General features: G+C 40.8%; 1 protein-coding gene across 1 annotated transcript in view; it reads left to right on the forward strand.

Moving 5' to 3' along the window:
• lmo7a (LIM domain 7a) overlaps window positions 1-17,173 on the forward strand; it is a 78,879-nt gene that overhangs the window by 16,645 nt on the left and 45,061 nt on the right. The window contains 3 exon segments of the mRNA XM_089002256.1: window positions 2,115-2,185; window positions 7,322-7,349; window positions 7,351-7,392. Of these exon segments, the coding sequence (XP_088858382.1) occupies window positions 2,115-2,185; window positions 7,322-7,349; window positions 7,351-7,392 (141 nt within the window).

A 17,173-nucleotide genomic window follows, 5' to 3' on the forward strand; every position in this document is an offset into this window, starting at 1 on the left:
ACGTACATCACATTTATAAGTAATTGCAAGATCAAAGCGACCAACGATATAATGTTGGTCGCTGTGAAGTGGGCACTTGATTCCCTCTTTCCACCCCCAATTATGTGTTGTGTGTGAAATTCTGACTGTGGATGGTATGAAAAAAACATAACTTCTTAATTACAGAGGTGCTTTTGAGCATGCATGTGTAGGCGTGACCATTTGTGCATGCGTGCTGAAATGTGTGCCCGTACACTTGGGCACATACTGGTCTCAGCCAAAAATGCCAGGAACGATTTTTATTGCCACTCCAGCTCTGTATGTGGAATCAGATTGAAAAAGCTCATCATGTGAAATGCATATAGTTTCTCACTGATGGTGTTGTGGTTCATTTGCCTCACTTGTGCGCTGGTGGCATGGACACTTTCAGTTCCTGTCATGATCTGGTTGGCGGCCAGCGGGGGGCGCTGTCGGCCCCGCCTGCACCTGCACAGGTGCTGGTCGTCCCGATCAGATTGGCGACCAACGGGTAGCGACGTCAGCCCTGCCGACAGCCTCACAGGTGCTGGTCGTTTAATCATTGACACTGAAAAGGACACCCGGCACGACCATCCGGTGCCGGTTCATTGTTTGTTTGCTGCTTGTTTGCTGCATGCATTGTGTATGTGTTTGTTTAACCTCGGCGGACTTTTACTTTTGGTCTTCTTTTGCTACTTTGTATTTTTTCCATTCAGATGATTTTGATGTTTTACATTTTGTTCCTGCTGACTTTATTTTAATACAATTTGTCAAACAACCTCCTGCTCCCTCCTGCCTGCTTTTTGGGGATCCGCGCCCGCCATCACCATCTCGCAAACCGTGACAGTTTCTACTAAAAGATGGTGTATCCAATGTGAGAGTGAATATTTCCTTTCTATATGTACCCTGTGGCTGACTGACTAACAGAATCAGAATCATCTTTATTGGCCAAGTATGTAGAACACACAAGGAATTTGTCTCCGGTAGAACACGCTGCACTAGTACTGTATCATCATAAAAAAATAAACCTGACAAATAAGTATGGAAGAGAATTCCTGAATTTAAGTGTTACCCCTCAGGAACAACTGTGAGACAATCTGCAAAGTATCAAGTCGAGCTAAAGTGATCAGGGGCGGCAGTCGAGTGGTTAGCACGCCGGCTTCAGAGTGCAGAGGTCGCCGGTTGAGTTTGTGTGGAGTTTGCAAATTCTCTGCGTGGGTTTTCTCCGGGTCCTCCGGTTTCTTCCCACATTCAGGCTGTTTGAACACTCCAAATTGTTCCCAGGTGTGAGTGTGAGTGCGGATGGCTGTTTGTCTCTGTGTGCCCTGTGATTGGCTGGCAACCAATTCAGGGTGTGCCCCGCCCAGTGCCCGAAGACGGCTGGGATAGGCTCCAACACTCCCCGCAGCCCGAATGAGGAATAAGTGGTACTGAAAATGGATGGATCGAAAGTGATCGGTGGTAGAATAAAATATGATAACAGTTCACCGTGTCGGCTGCCTTGCTCTCTAAGTCAGTTTGATGGATGGATGTTGCATGAATACATGTTACTAACAATTGTGATATTTGTGAATAGAGTCATGAATATTGAATCAATCCATAATGTATACATGTAAAAAAATACAACATAAGAATGAAGTAAGATTTCCTTGCCCCTGAGGGTGTAGCAATTTGCTGGACTTTCTTTCATTCAGGAAGTGCATATTCAGTTCCCACTCAATGATGGTTTGAGTTTGTCACCCAAAGCTAAGTAATATTTTGTCGCCCTGTCTGTGACGCTGAGCTGCATAAGTTGGGTAGAAACTGGTTGGTGAAAATGACACAATGCACACTGTGCAGAATTCCATTCTGTTTGTTTGCGGTTCGGGAATCCAGACTTGATTGAAAGAGGATCGAGAGCACCTCCAGGAGCACCTGAAGCTGCTCCACTCTACCCCAAAGCCGCGCTGTAGGCATGCCAAAGGAAATACCTCGGACTTCCTCTCCTACTGTTCTCTACATCCTACCTTTCTTCTCCACCCCTCTGTCACCCCCACTTGTGGTCGCATTCCGGCACCTCCTCTTCCCAAGCTGCACTTGTACGCTCTGAACTTGTTCCTCTTCCTTTTTTTCCCCAGGCAGTCACCAAGAAAACATTTAAGGGCAAAGACTTCCGATCATCTCTGGAGAATGGCGTTTTGCTGTGCGAGTAAGTATGTTTTTTTTTTTCGTTTCTACTCTCTCGGGTGTCTGGTGTGACTGATGTTTCCCAGATGGACCCCACCGCCACCTCTGCCGACTCCCCTTTTGTTACTTGCATCCCATCCATTCAATGTCTGCTTCAAGGGTGCACAGCAGAGGATACATTTTTGCTTGTTTTCAATTCTTTAAAAAGTATTACATTCCCATTATAGTTTGAATCCATTCTTAATGTAATGAAGTCATATTTTGGGGTGGGTAGCTTTGCCAAAAATATTTGGAGCGTTTTTTTCATTCACAATGTGAATTCAATGTTAATATTAAAAATACTAATACAAATTCCATATATTCCAACTTATTTGTGGGGAGCTTTTAACCTGAAAAACAAAAGAAGGAATATTCCAAGAAAAAAGTCAAATATATTTTGACGTAATTTAAGTCAGGAGGCCTTATTTCGGTGGACTGGGAACTAGTCACTTTAAGTCTTCTTCTTTTCCTTTCGGCTTTTCCCGTCAGGGGTCGCCACAGCGAATCAGTCCTCCATCTTTAGAGGTTTTATTTGCATGTTTGTTTTGGCCAAGCTTTTACATCGGATGCTCTTCCTGACACAACGCTCTGTTTTTATCCGGGCTTGGGACAGGCACAATAAGACACTGGCTTTTGTCCCCTTGTGGCTAGAGAACAGGGAGTACTAGTCACTTTAAGTAAAAATGGATAGAACCTCATGTTGGTGCTGAGGAAATTGTTTAAATGTCTTTGGAACCGCAATACCTAATTGAGTATTGCGGTGCACTGAGCTCCCACGCCTCCGGTGCACCTGCAAATTTGGTGACAGAAAGTAGACCGTGTTCAATGTAAAAAAAACATCGACCAAAAAAAACAAAAAACAGTATCATTGCTATTTTCACCCAAATCTAGTTCAGCGTGTTGGTGAATCTGTCTTCCCATCACAAAGCTTTTGAGGCATGAAGGTCGTTGTCAAGTACGTGTGCATATTCTGTTAAAAAAAAAGGGAGATTAGATCTTAGACCGAGTAAAACCAAGTCCCTCGTGGCACCGGTGATGTAATTTTCAAGTGCAAGCAGACAGATTCAGCTCTCCATCGACATGAGTGGTGGATGTTATTGTATTTCATTCATGGATATTGCTGCTGTGGACTGCAAATTTCCCCATTGCGGGACGAATAAAGGTATTCTGATTCTGATTCTGATTCTGATATGACAACAGCAGATCTGCTGAATCACTGTCAAAATCAATTCATTGAATGAATTATAATCATTATCATCTTAATACTATTTTAATAGTACCCTTGTCATGTATTGGGTGGAGGCTACACGCAGATGCACGATGCGGGTTGCAATTAGTCTCTAATTGCCTACGTCACATGCCCACGCCACTACATCATCCGCAAAGGGAGATTTTGCAGTCATTTCATCAAAGATGCCCATGCTGTATTTTGTCTGCATGTGGGAGAATGAAAGTTAAATCACTTTCACACTAGCAAAAACAACATCATAAGCGTCTTCCATTGTGTGCTGTTAGTTATCGAAGGAAGAAGGCGCATGAACACAATTATTTCCTTTGACAGTAATTCCTTCCCTTTATCTGATCCAAACGGCAGCAGCTTTCTATTGTATGACAAACTTCAAGTCACATTCCTTTTGCATTCTTCCACATGTGTGATGTTGCTATATTGAACAGTACAAACTCAGACGGATTTTCTTGGCCAGTGATGGGCAGGGAACCGGTTGACTGTGGATCACGTTCTGCCGCTAGCGGCTGCAACCACACTCTGACTGGCCCCACAAATTCACTCATTTGCAGATTGTTTTTCAACATTGTTTTCAGTATTTAAAAAACGATGTATTTGTTTCTGTACTACCTTTGTTTTATTTTTAGAATCCTAATTGACATGTGCAGATGTTGAAAATATGTGGTCCAAGAATGGTCCTCTGAGCAGCTTTGTTCACTCAAATCAAAGGTTGACCCCATAAGAATCATTAAACACCTTCTATGAAACGGATGAGATAATTGTCACTTCCTTAATTGGTGGAGAAACACAAGAATAGATTTGCCGAGCATAACACAGGCAAATTGTGTGGTGCCTGGGGGGCAATCGAACAAAAAAAACTCCTGTGCATTGTCTATTATTGTTTCTTACTTACATCAGAGAGAATAATGAAAAACAAACTTCCACCCCAAAGACTGTGTTTCCAACACACTTGCCTGTCCATACTGTACTTGGGACTTCTCTTGAAGACCCGGGAAATACATTTATAATACATATACAAGACATATTGATTTATACTATAGCGGTTAAACAACAGCTGAAGCTGAAACAAAGTACTTAATATGAACAGCTATCATATACAGGAAATAAAGCAGTCACAAAGATAATAAAAAGCACCAGGGAGTGAAATCAAGAAAGTCTGAATTATGCTGAGTTGAATGCCAAAGAGTACACGTGAGTTAGAGACGGTTTTTAAAGATGGACAGCAAGGGGGCTTGCCGAATGTTCAGTGGCAGGTCATTCCAGAGAGTGGGACCAGAAACAGAAAAGACTTGATCTCCTGTGAGCTTCCGTTTAGTACATCTAATACTATCTGGTAAGCAGACCTGAGGCGTCAGGAAGGTGTGGAGAGGTGGATGAGCTTGGAGAGGTAAGGAGGAGCAATGCCATTTAAAGGACAACAACACCATTTTTTGTTTCCTAACTGACATCAGAAAAACGTTTTATAGCATCTAAAATATCCAAAGCACGCAGGCTGATATTTTTAGTCGAATGCAAAACACCAATAAAAAATGACCTCAGAAAGTTTCAGTTTCAGAAGGTCCCGCCCCCTTGTTCATGACGTCACGCCAGGACATCTTGCCTTGCTCGAGAATCAAAACAATGGCTTCAGATTCGGAGAAGATGCTTTCTTGTTACCCATCCAGTTATTAATGATTCAAATACAGTAAAGTCTCGTTATATCGATATTCAAGGGAGTCCGAAAAAATATCGATATAACCGGGACTATCGATATATCCGACCCCGTTTGCATGTAATTTTCTCCGTGCGTGCATAGAAATAGTATCGATATAACCGGGACTATCGATATATCCGATATCGATATAACGAGACTTTACTGTAGTTCTGAAGAGGAAATCATAAATGTTTGCAATTGATTAAAGGAGTCCTTCTGTATCAATTCGAGGACTCCAATGTAGCGTCCCGGAAAATGCACAAGATGGCGACAAGCTCTGTTGGAAATGGGTTGATTTGGGTTGATGGTGCCTGGAAAATCATGTAAACCCCTAATAGGCAATCAGCATTTGTAGCAGCTATAAGCGTCAAGATCCCAAATTGGCTGCACTTATATACTGTGCATCCTTGAGTTGTATGGATTGGATTGGATATGCCTTTATTAGTCTCACAGTGGAGAAATTTACATTTCACAGCAGCAAAGTGATGAAAGGAATGAAAGTAGAAAAACGAAATACATGAGCTGCTGGAAAGGCAGCCACTCTCGCGGCGCCGTCTTGAAGTCAAAAGAACAAAAAAAAACTAAATACCAAATAATATGACAGCATAGAGACAATATGACAAAACAAAGACACAGAGAGACATTCATTCTTCAGGACTTGCTGTACCCTCTTTGTGATGACACAGAATGATGAAATAGTTCTAGATGAAAGAGGAGAAGATCAAAGTGTCTTTCCACCAGTGGATCAGGGACATCATGGTGGAATGTGCATGTCAACTACAAGCTAAATGTTGAAAGCAAACACGCAGCTGTAGCATCCATTGACGAAAAGAGATTGTCTCACATCTCCTGTTCCACATAAATCTGCTTCAATTCCAAGCCGCAACAGTTCCACATACGCATCGGCGCTCTGCGCTGATGCTCCTTTCTTCTTATTGCGGGTTCCTCAAGCCATGCATCCATCCAGCCGCAGACCGTCCAACGGCACTGACCTTTCCGCTAAACAAAGCGGGGCTGTGAAGATGCTGCCCATTACAGGCGCAAAAAAGCACAATGGCCCCTTTGGTGTCCAGCGATGGCAGTCGAATGGCTCCGACATTCCTCCCATTCAAAAACAGTACTGGCATATTCATGCTGCCGAAAAGGCGCACCCGCTCAGCACAGTCTCCTCCTTGATGAATGTCGTGGTCAAAAATGCTGAAAAACAATCTGTATCCGTTCCACACAATGCACAACAACACAAAGTGACAAAAGAAAACACAAAACAAGACAAAAACAACAGAAAAAGCAAGGCTCATGAGAGCACTTGCTGAGGCTGCCTACTCGGGCGCCATCTTGGACTTCTTTTTTTTTCTTTTTTGGACTTTTCTTTATGTGAGCTTGTGCTTGTTTCACTGCAGTACAATCCAATGAGAGTACCGTAGGTTGATATTTTTTGGGTGATAAATAAGAATTACATACAGGACAAACATAGTACTTCAATAATTAATAATTTAAGCACCCTGTAACCTGATATAATGACAAGATGTCCACTTTAATAACCGCTGTTCTTAAAAGGGATAAAACAGCCATCCATTTTCCGTACCGCTTATTCCTCATTAGGGTCGCGGGGGGTGCTGGAGCCTATCTCAGCTGTCTTCGGGCACGAGGCGGGGGACAGTCTGAATTGGTTGCCAGCCAATCGCAGAGCATGAATGTTATGAAATGAAATAAAAAAATAGTACAGTACTCACAGCAATGTGAATTATTTGTTGGCCAGATTAAAGACCAAAGTAAGCCATTTGTGGCCTGAGGTACGTGCCAGTTTAAGATAATCACTGTGCTCAAAAGTAAAACAAAATAAAGCAAACAAACTGTCTGGAATCATTATTAAGCCTTGGCAGAGGTCTACTTAATGTGATGTGGCATTTTTACTTTGAGCTAAAGTCTCATGAGATTTGCTGAAATCTCTATAGTAAAACATAAAAAGGCCTCATACAGAATTATTCACTGAGTTTTTATTTTACTCGTGCTGTGTGGAGACTCCAGTTTGCGTACACGGTGTTGCAGAACTGCCACTGACTAAACCACATCCAGGTGACCGCCATTAAACACAGCAGGGATTAGGAAAGTTTTTTTGTTCATTCGCTGTAACTTCGAGCAAGCTAACAAATGTGTGTGTCTCTCTCTCTCTCCGCCAGTCTGATCAACAAGATCAAGCCTGGAATTAATCAAGAAAGTCAACAGACTGCCAACACCAATAGCTGGTCTGGTAAGTCTCCATTTCTTTTTGTCTCGCCTGAACGTGAACGAAAAGGTCATCCATAATGATAGGGCTACCGAGCATGCTCATTGTAAAAGTCACATTATTTTTCTGTCTTTATTAATGATGTTGCTGTGAATGAACTTTAGCGACACACCTCTCTGATTTTCCGCCTTCAGCGGTAATATCAAAGCTGTCATTGAAGCACCTTTCACACCACTTGTAAAAGCTTGATGCTATCTCTAGCAATGAGGAAATGAAGACACTCTGTCAATTATTGACCTTGGAGGTACCATCATCGCTCTTCCACAAGTCCCTTTCACACCATTCATAAAAGCTGCCATTTTCTGTTCCTTGTTTTAAACTTTTTTTCCTACGTCACCGGGCTGTAAAAACGGCATGGAAAAAGAATGGGTAATCATTTCTTCATCTTTAGATTCAGAGTTGGAAAGGAAGCCCCTTCACACTGCCCGTAAGAGACAATATGATATACAGTAACATTGTGTTTGAAAGTTATTTTCGTACCAGTATATTTATAGTTTATATCTACATGTGACTAGAAAGCAAACCACAGAAAATCTCTGTCATGAAAATGCATGGGTACATCAACAAGAGGGTTGATCATTTGTCAACAGCTTCTTGGTGGAATAATGAAAAAAAAAATCCCACTTGGCACTCCTGTCTAGACATCACAGATAAAGAATGTTGAAACAGCTTTTTTTGGTCATTACGGGTGAGCAATAAACACGCTTGCGCGTGTGGCTGCCGCTGCTCACCCACAGAAAAAAATATCCTATGACCCGAAAGTGTCCTAGAGAGTTTTGAAAGGCATTTATAAATGAAATGTATTATTATTATTATTATTATTATTATTATTATTATTAATTTTATTATTAATCATAATAAATGTTTCGAAACTGGCTTCAGCAGCTATTCGATCCACATCTTCTTTTTCCCCTGCTGCTGTTCATGCATTATTAATATTGTCCTGGAATGGGTAAAGAGTCGACCCAAAAAGTTTCCGCCCTAAGATACTTTTAACATCGTAGTGGTAAAATGGGGCGAATAGTGATGTTTCTTTTTTACCACAGCAAAAGACACAAAACTTCAGGGGACCACATTGTCCACTTGCTTCTGAACATTTTGAGTCACTTTCAATTTTATGAAAGAAATAAAAATAATATATACTACAGTAAAGTCTCGTTATATCGATATCGGATATATCGATAGTCCCGGTTATATCGATGTTATTTCTATGCACGCACGGAGAAAATTACATGCAAACAGGGTCGGATATATCGATAGTCCCGGTTATATCGATATTTTTTCGGACTCCCTTGAATATCGATATAACGAGACTTTACTGTATATATTTTTACAATACTGGATCTTCTTATGTATTTGGCTTTGCACCACAATGTCCGCACAATAATATTGGAAATAAACCAGATAATACTCACGAAAAATACACAATCATCTACATAACACCAGAAAATATATTTGATTCATTCATTTTCCGGACCGCTTCATCCTCACTAATGTCGCGGGGGTTGCTGGAGCCTATCCAAGCTGTTGGTTAAGAGTGTACCTTAACCGGTTCCCAGCCAATCATATAGGGCACACAGAGACAAACAACCATATGTTCTCACACTCTCACTTCGGGACAATTTGGAGTGTTCAATCAACCTGCCACACATGTTTTTGAAATAATGGAATAAACGGGATGACCCAGAAAAAACTCACGCAGGCCCGCAGCCCAGCGAGAACATGCAAACTCCAACACAGTTAGGCGAGAGCATGAATTGAACCCTGCACCTCTGACTTTTGTAGTCAACGTACTGACCACCTAACTACCAGGCCGCCCAAAATATTTAATATAAAAATAATAATAATGGAATATCATCGGACTTCATATATATAGCACCTTCATTGAAATTTGCTATATTAAACGGGTCCTGTCTGTACCTGTCCTACAGCTCTTTTTCTGTTATCTGTTCCTTTGTCAACATTCACACAACCACATAGTTGAACAAAATCTGCAACAATATAAGGAGACCGTGTCCTTGAATATTATCGTCATTGAGCCTTGGTCAACTGCATGCTATTCTCTTGACTCAACTTGATAAAGGTTCAAGCTTCAGACGCGTAGACCCAACTACAGTAAAGTCTCGTTATATCGATATTCTCGGGAGTCCAAAAAAATATCGATATAACCGGGACTATCGATATATCCGACCCTGTGCGCATGTAATTTTATCCTTGCGTTCATAGAAATAGTATTGTAATAAGCGGTACTATCAATATAACCGATATCGATATAACGAGACTTTACTGTATTTTTTATTTTTCTTAAACATTATGTTGTGCCTACGGTACAAGTTTTTTGTTAGCTTTCACCCCACCCCCAACCCAGACCCTTCAATTTTGCTGCTGTAGATATCACATTCCTTCATTGTGGGACAAATACATTATTACTACATAATTATTTGTAGTTATTTATATAGAACCAATTAAAAGGTATTTTTTTTCATCATGCAGAGAACCCCTGCTATCTGTGAGCAATAGTCCTGCCAATCATTTACACCAGGGGTGTCAAAGTCATTTTTTGCCGCGGGCCACATTGTAGTTATGGTTTCCTCTCGAGGGCCGTTATGAATTTGGGGAACCCATTAGAATGTTTAAATCCCTTCAAATATTACATATAGAGCACACAGCAAATTAATGAATAACTCGTTTTCAAATCTGAAGTCAAGAATAATGACTTTTATTGTGGTTGACATCCAAAAATATGAAATTTTGGCTCAGATTTTAGCAATCATCATGGAATTTAACAAGTTTGATTTGCTTTCGCGGGCCAAAAAAAATGATGTGGTGGGCCGGATTTGGCCCGCGGGCCTTGACTTTTACACCCATCCAAAACGATTTGCAATTAACCAAAATATGCCACAAGATGTCGGTCAACCACAGCTTTCGATTAGACGAGGCTATTGTTTGACTTAATGATGCTCCTACTTTGACTTCAACATTATGTGATACCAGGTGCGCGTAAGCAAAATGTTTGCACTGAGCGCAGTGAATCAGTGAATTATTCAGCAAGTATTAGAGGATAGGTTCCTAAATCTGAAAAAGAAATTCCAATCCACAAATACATGGACTTGGCTTGGCTTGATTACTCCTGAAGACTAAACCTTTCCCAGCGTGACAATGTATGAAAATAAGCTAGTTGCCGAGATTTGTCTAATGTTTCGGGGAGTGTACAGGGAAAAAGAGGCTGCAAAAGGTGCCTTAAACACACCCATAACAAAGCTCTCTCTTGTGGGAGTAATTGAGTCCAGCTGCTTAGTACGATAAGCTGAACACACACACACACACACACACACACACACACACACACACACACACACACACACACACACACACACACACACACACACACATACGCACACACACACACACACACACACTCATACATTTGATCCGAGTCAATCAACAGGCTGGGCACGGGAAGTAGAACACTGGATACAGTAAATTTAGGTCAGAAATCGCACAAAATGACAAGAGATTTTGGTAAATCCTGTTTGATTTCAAGTCAGTGAGCATCTAATAGTGTGGGTTTCTTTATCCGTGGCTTGCTTTGTACCTACCAAATAGGTGCCAGTAAAGGCAGATGACAACCATAAAACTGGAAGTTAAAAATGCCATTTTCAGTGACCATCGAAAAGGATTATGTGGATAAAAGTCGTTTGCTTTTACTGTAAATGTTTGCTCAGGTGTTTGGATTTGATTTTAACTTTTACTTTCAAGTTCATCATAACACGTTGTCAAAAACTACAACATTCAAACTCCTCTTCGTGTTGTGACAATCACGAGGAATGTTTAAGTGTACCTGCGCCATCATTAATATTATGACACGGACAAGCATTCTCGCAAATTTCCCACAAAGCCAGCTCAGGCAAAGTATCCTATTGCATTCGCTACAATATTTTCCGCGACTTGAACTGCAAAACTTTTGAAAGCAATCCAGTCATAAATTGTGCAGCTAATTCACGGGAAAACTCCTGCCTGGCCAGGAGCTATTGCTCACCGTTCACCACAAAGAGACAGGACCAGTATCTTTGCAAGGAAGCATGACTCACACTTCCGCACTCTGCTGAGAGAATAGTGCAGTACAACTCAATATTTTTCAAGCCATCCACAGCCCTTTGAGGGAATATTGATGCAAACAGTGTGAAGTTTTTAAGTAATGTATGTGAAGGCAAGAACAATTAACTCCTGCAGCGCCGTGACCCGCGTTGCTCCTACTGGCCAGAAGGGGGAGACTTCACAAAAAGTGAGGTTGCAGTTGACAAAGATGAGCAACATGCCCCGATTTGAAACCCCATCACACCCCCAACCCCCCACGCTCCGTGCGCTAAAAAAAATAAAAAAAATAATCACTATTCACGCTGAAATTATTAAGAATTTTGTCATAGAAAGAAAAGAGCTAAAATAATATTGTAATTGTACTTTAAAAATTGGTTACAGTGAGACTAAAAATACTTTAGTGGAACAATAATCCCCCCTGTTAAGAAAGTTATATTGTATCCTCATTTTGTGAAATGCTGTAATATTGAGCGGATCTGGCAACCTAGCCACAACGCAACATCACGTGGTTTGACAGCGATCAAAAGCCAGTGTGGGTGAGTGACTTCTTGTACGACGATGAGAGTAGCGGCTGCTCTCTGCGCTCCGGCAAATAAACATCCTACTTGTACGACCTAAACAAGAACGACCATCTCGAGTCTTTATTCTCCAATGCATCGCAAAAGTGCTGAAAATCTCAACAGTTTATGGGCCCAGGAGACGTTTGGGAGACAAAGTGAAGCCAGAAGTGCATCCAGACTTGGAAGAGCGGTAAGCAAACGAGGCTATCGCTAATCGGCTAAAACAGCGGTCAAGATGGATCGACGAGCGGCAAGCAGGCCCTTTGGACTGGCATTCGACGGAGATGAAGCTAAGTACGAGATATGGGAAACAAAAATGCTCTGACATTTTCATTTATTGGGACTAAAGAAGACCGTGCTAGGCGAGCCGGCGACGAGTAACGAAATGGCTATTCAGTCACCGAATTGATAAATATGATGACAAGAGCCTTTCACTAATAATGATGATGCACCCGATGATGAAAGAAAGTCTTTGAAGAGATTGAGAGAATATTATGCCGGGAAAGGAAAACTACGGATAATAAATCTGTGCACCACGCTCATGTCACTTCAAAAGAGGAACGACAAAAGTGCCACAGACTGCGGGGTGAAACTATGGGAGATGGACTACTTGTTGCCATGGTATTAAAAGGACTCCCATCAAGTTTCAAGTCATTGGTAATACATATGGCACATTCAAATGATGAAATCAAGTTTGCAGATTTCAAGACTATGCTACAGAGTTTTGAAGCAACTGATAAATTGAACACTGAGTCAGGGGACAGTGTGATGAAGACACAGGGTCGGAGTGGGCGACACCCCACCAAAACCAACACCCGTGACCAGCACAGTGAAGACACAAGCATAGTGTGTTTCAAGTGTGGGATCAAAGGCCACAAAGCAAGAGAATGTCGACAAAAGACATAGTGCAGTCATTGCAAAAGCAAGACACACAAAGATGCCACGTGCAGGTGCAAGGAGCAGTAGCTCATATATCAGAATCAGAAAATGGATAGACGAGTTAAAAATAATGTTGCCTCTTTGTGTAGACAAAGACACATTTTTTTAAGGAGAGCGCTGTCCATGGGAGGAAGGATCATGGAGGAACTTGGTCATTGCATCACTTTGTAAAATTTACTCAAACGTATAAAAGAAAAATAATGTTACAAGTTTGAAGGCAACTACTCGAACAGCTTATCTTTATGTTTTGTGGACTTTGCTGCTGTCCTGTTAAAATACGTACATGCTGCAGTGTTGTAAGAAGAAAAGAACCCCACAAAGGAGGAGAATGAGAAAATAAAAATCTGTGGTTACGCAGAAAATTTAGCAAGATTAGCTACCAAGGCAAATTCTTTTGGTTTTGTTTCGGGAAATCGTCCCAACAGTGAGCTGTGGCTTTAGCCGCGGCACCGTTTTGCAGTGGGTCTGTGTTTGAATTTGAGTTGGTGAAGAGGATGAACCAGATTGGGTTGGATATGGTTGATTCCAGATTCCAGTTTTGATCCCCAATTTCCCCCTCATCCCATCCAAAGTATCCACAAGCAAGAAAACTGAACCCTCTCTTGGTTCTGATGCTGCGTCATCACTGTGGAAATGAATTGATGACATTTTGTTTCCATAGCAATGTCCACCACCATTATTAATCACCATGGAAAGAAAACTGGCACCATGGTGCACTGATTGGTTTGTCAGCATCACATTGCAGGGGTGCAGGATTGGATTCTGGCTCTGGCCTACCTGTGTGGGGTTTGCTTGTTCTCCCCGTGCCTGCGTGGGTTTTCTCTGGGTACTCTGCTTTACTACCAAATTATTGCAAAATAAATAATTAAACACAGTCCATAAACAGCATGCATGGCAGGTTTATGGAATACTTTAAATTGCTTTTATCTCTGATTGGGTTGTTTGTTTATGTATACCCTCTGGGTGGCAACCAGTTCAGGCTGTCCCCCGCTGACTGCCCGAAAACAGCTGGGATTGGCTCCAGCACACCTGACACAGGTGAGGATAAGCAGATACAAATGTGGATGAATGGGAACTTTTTATAAGGTTACTATAATTAAGTGTAAGACCATCTCATTGCTAGTCAAATTTGTTTGCGATTGTTCTCACTGGAAATTATCCAAACTGAAACTGGTAATAGGTGGTTGTGCTCAAAGCATTCAGACCTTGTCTAACACAGATATTTAACCATTTTTGAAGACGTTACTTGTGTCAATGACAGACATATGACCACATCTTGTTAATCCACAAATAGAATATTTAAAAGATGTGAACTATGTAGGCTGCTGTTTTAATGACACTGAAAGCTTGAGTTCACTTGAGGCTAATTTCAGTGTATTTTAAGCCTAAAACTGCTGCTGCAGAAAAGAGAAAGTTCACCAAAATGTGACCACTGCATTTGTGATGGATACGACACAATATGTCTGTAAATTCTGCATGTCCTAAAAAAGGCCACTTCAAGTTTGCTGGAAAAGCATGAAGAGGCTTTCGGATAGACATAGCATTTTTAACAGGATTAAAACTGGGCATGTGGCAGTATGACATTCCGGGGAATTATCGCAAAGATGTCAGTGTCCTTGCGATATAATTCTGTGTGATTCAATTGTGTTCATTTAAAAGTGACACAAACTATAGTTCGAATGTGGGCGATTTCAAGCTCAGAGACAAAGGCTCAATGCGAGGTTTTTGCATTACAATGAACATTCAAAATGAAATGAGATTCCGTTTCCCACACCTTGTATCAGAAATTATATTTTAAAAAGTATTTTATAAGTATCCATTCAATTTATACTGTGCTGTTCCTTATTGGGAGTTTTAGGTGTGCTTGAGGCTATTCCAGCAAGCATCAGTTTAGCAGTTTGTGAACAATTCTTCAAAAAAGTGGTTTCAAATGCTCTTGCCACTACCAGTTGGAATTGTCACCTTAAACACTAAGCAAGGAGAAAAACACGTTTGCATTTTTACATCCACATAGTTTGGCCTTGAAAGTCCACTAGTTTAATCCTAACACATCACCAGAAATGCCATAGAAGGGTCCAGAGCAATTGCCATCTCGCCAACATAATCACAAATATTTATATAAATATATTGGAATGTATATGCAGTAAGGATAGAAAAAAAAACAATGTTGGGAAAAAATACTGAGAAATTCATCTTAAAAGAAATCAAATACGAGCAAAAAATATGATATTACAACAATTATACTTTTTAATAATTCATTATTAATTCTTTCGAAACTATGATGGCACTAAAATTGTAATCACAGTTCTATCTTTCTCCTGTTTAAATGTCCTGAGTAAATGAGAAAATGATTGGTTTTCCTCATTTAACAAAATAATACATGTAATTGATATGCCAGGATTTATTTTTAAAAAATCGTTGACAGCAATTTGCATTTCTTTTCTGTCTATGTTCACAGGGGAGTTTTTTGTGCGACTCTCCCAATCCAGAAATCAAACATGTGACATACTGGTGCATGGGCGCTATTCACGCATATGTGTCAGTTAGTTGGTCAGGTCACCTTAATTAGTCTCTGCATGTAAACTATGTTTGTGATGCAGCACCAGTCGTAAACCTGCGGCCTGTGGGCCACACACTGCCCACAAGAAACTGTTCAAATCTCAGACTCAGTAAAAAGTGACAAAAAATGTCCAAAATAGCAAATATTAGCCTGCTGTTTTGCTCTTCTAAACAATGCATTATTAGACTTCACACTTTGCTGCAGCCAGTCAAGGTAACATTTTGGGCTGCTGAAATTCTTACTCTCAATCCAGGTCATGTCACCAATGTACCAGCACAACCCTGCGCCAATCAGTCCTGTTAATTCAGCAGCCAACACCCTAATTGAGGGCTTTGAGAAGTGAGGTTTTATATTTGATACACTCATCCAGCGCAAACTGGCAGCCGGTACCCCCGGAAGACTTTAAAGTATCCATATGTGTTGGTTTAAATATATTGCTTGATCATCGCAACATAAATTTAATATGGGCCTATTAGGACAAACTGAAGTACAACACCCTTGTGTTAAAGGCAATATCTGCTGGAAGGGATCTGTGTTTATTGGGTTCCTTTAATTTACAGATTAGTGATTGGATCGTATTATTATTACATCGGCAGAAAGGCTGGGTAACCGGCATCTCTTTCATCACTTTGCTGCTGTGAAATGTAAACTTCTCCACTGCGAGACTAATAAAGGCAAATCCAATCCAATCTCGGCAAGCCACTGTGGCTTTTGGAGCCAGCATGTTTGGGCCTTTTTAAATATAGAATCAAGCCCAGCAATTACACCAGACCATGATGATGTCATCCCACGTCCTTACTCCTTGGAACTCACTTGATGGGCAATAAGAATTGTATGCTGCACATTTGCTTGTACAAATAAAATGATTATGGAGCTTCACTTCATGCTAATATCACAGTCTACCATCTTGCATGTCCTTTCATGTCAAAAGAGGCCACTGCTTCAATGTCTATCTATCTATCTATCTATCTATCTATCTATCTATCTATCTATCTATCTATCTATCTATCTATCTATCTATCTATCTATCTATCTATCTATCTATCTATCTATCTATCTGTCTGTCTGTCTGTCTGTCTGTCTGTCTGTCTGTCTGTCTGTCTGTCTATCCCTGTCAGTCTGTCTTTCTCTCTCCTCTCTCTCTCTCGCTGTTTCTATCTATCTATCTATCTATCTATCTATCTATCTATCTATCTATCTATCTATCTATCTATCTATCTATCTATCTATCTATCTATCTATCTATCTATCTATCTGTCTGTCTGTCTGTCTGTCTGTCTGTCTGTCTGTCTGTCTGTCTGTCTATCCCTGTCAGTCTGTCTTTCTCTCTCCTCTCTCTCTCGCTCTCTCTCGCTGTTTCTATCTATCTATCTATCTATCTATCTATCTATCTATCTATCTATCTATCTATCTATCTATCTATCTATCTATCTATCTATCTATCTATCTATCTATCTATCTATCTATCTATCTATCTATCTATCTATCTATCTATCTGTCTGTCTGTCTGTCTGTCTGTCTGTCTGTCTGTCTGTCTGTCTGTCTGTCTATCCCTGTCTGTCTGTCTTTCTCTCTCTTCGTTCTCTTT

The sequence above is a fragment of the Hippocampus bargibanti genome, linkage group LG08, assembly GCF_051943395.1.
Source record: "Hippocampus bargibanti isolate YZ-2025 linkage group LG08, ASM5194339v1, whole genome shotgun sequence".
Classification (NCBI taxonomy): Eukaryota; Metazoa; Chordata; class Actinopteri; order Syngnathiformes; family Syngnathidae; genus Hippocampus; species Hippocampus bargibanti.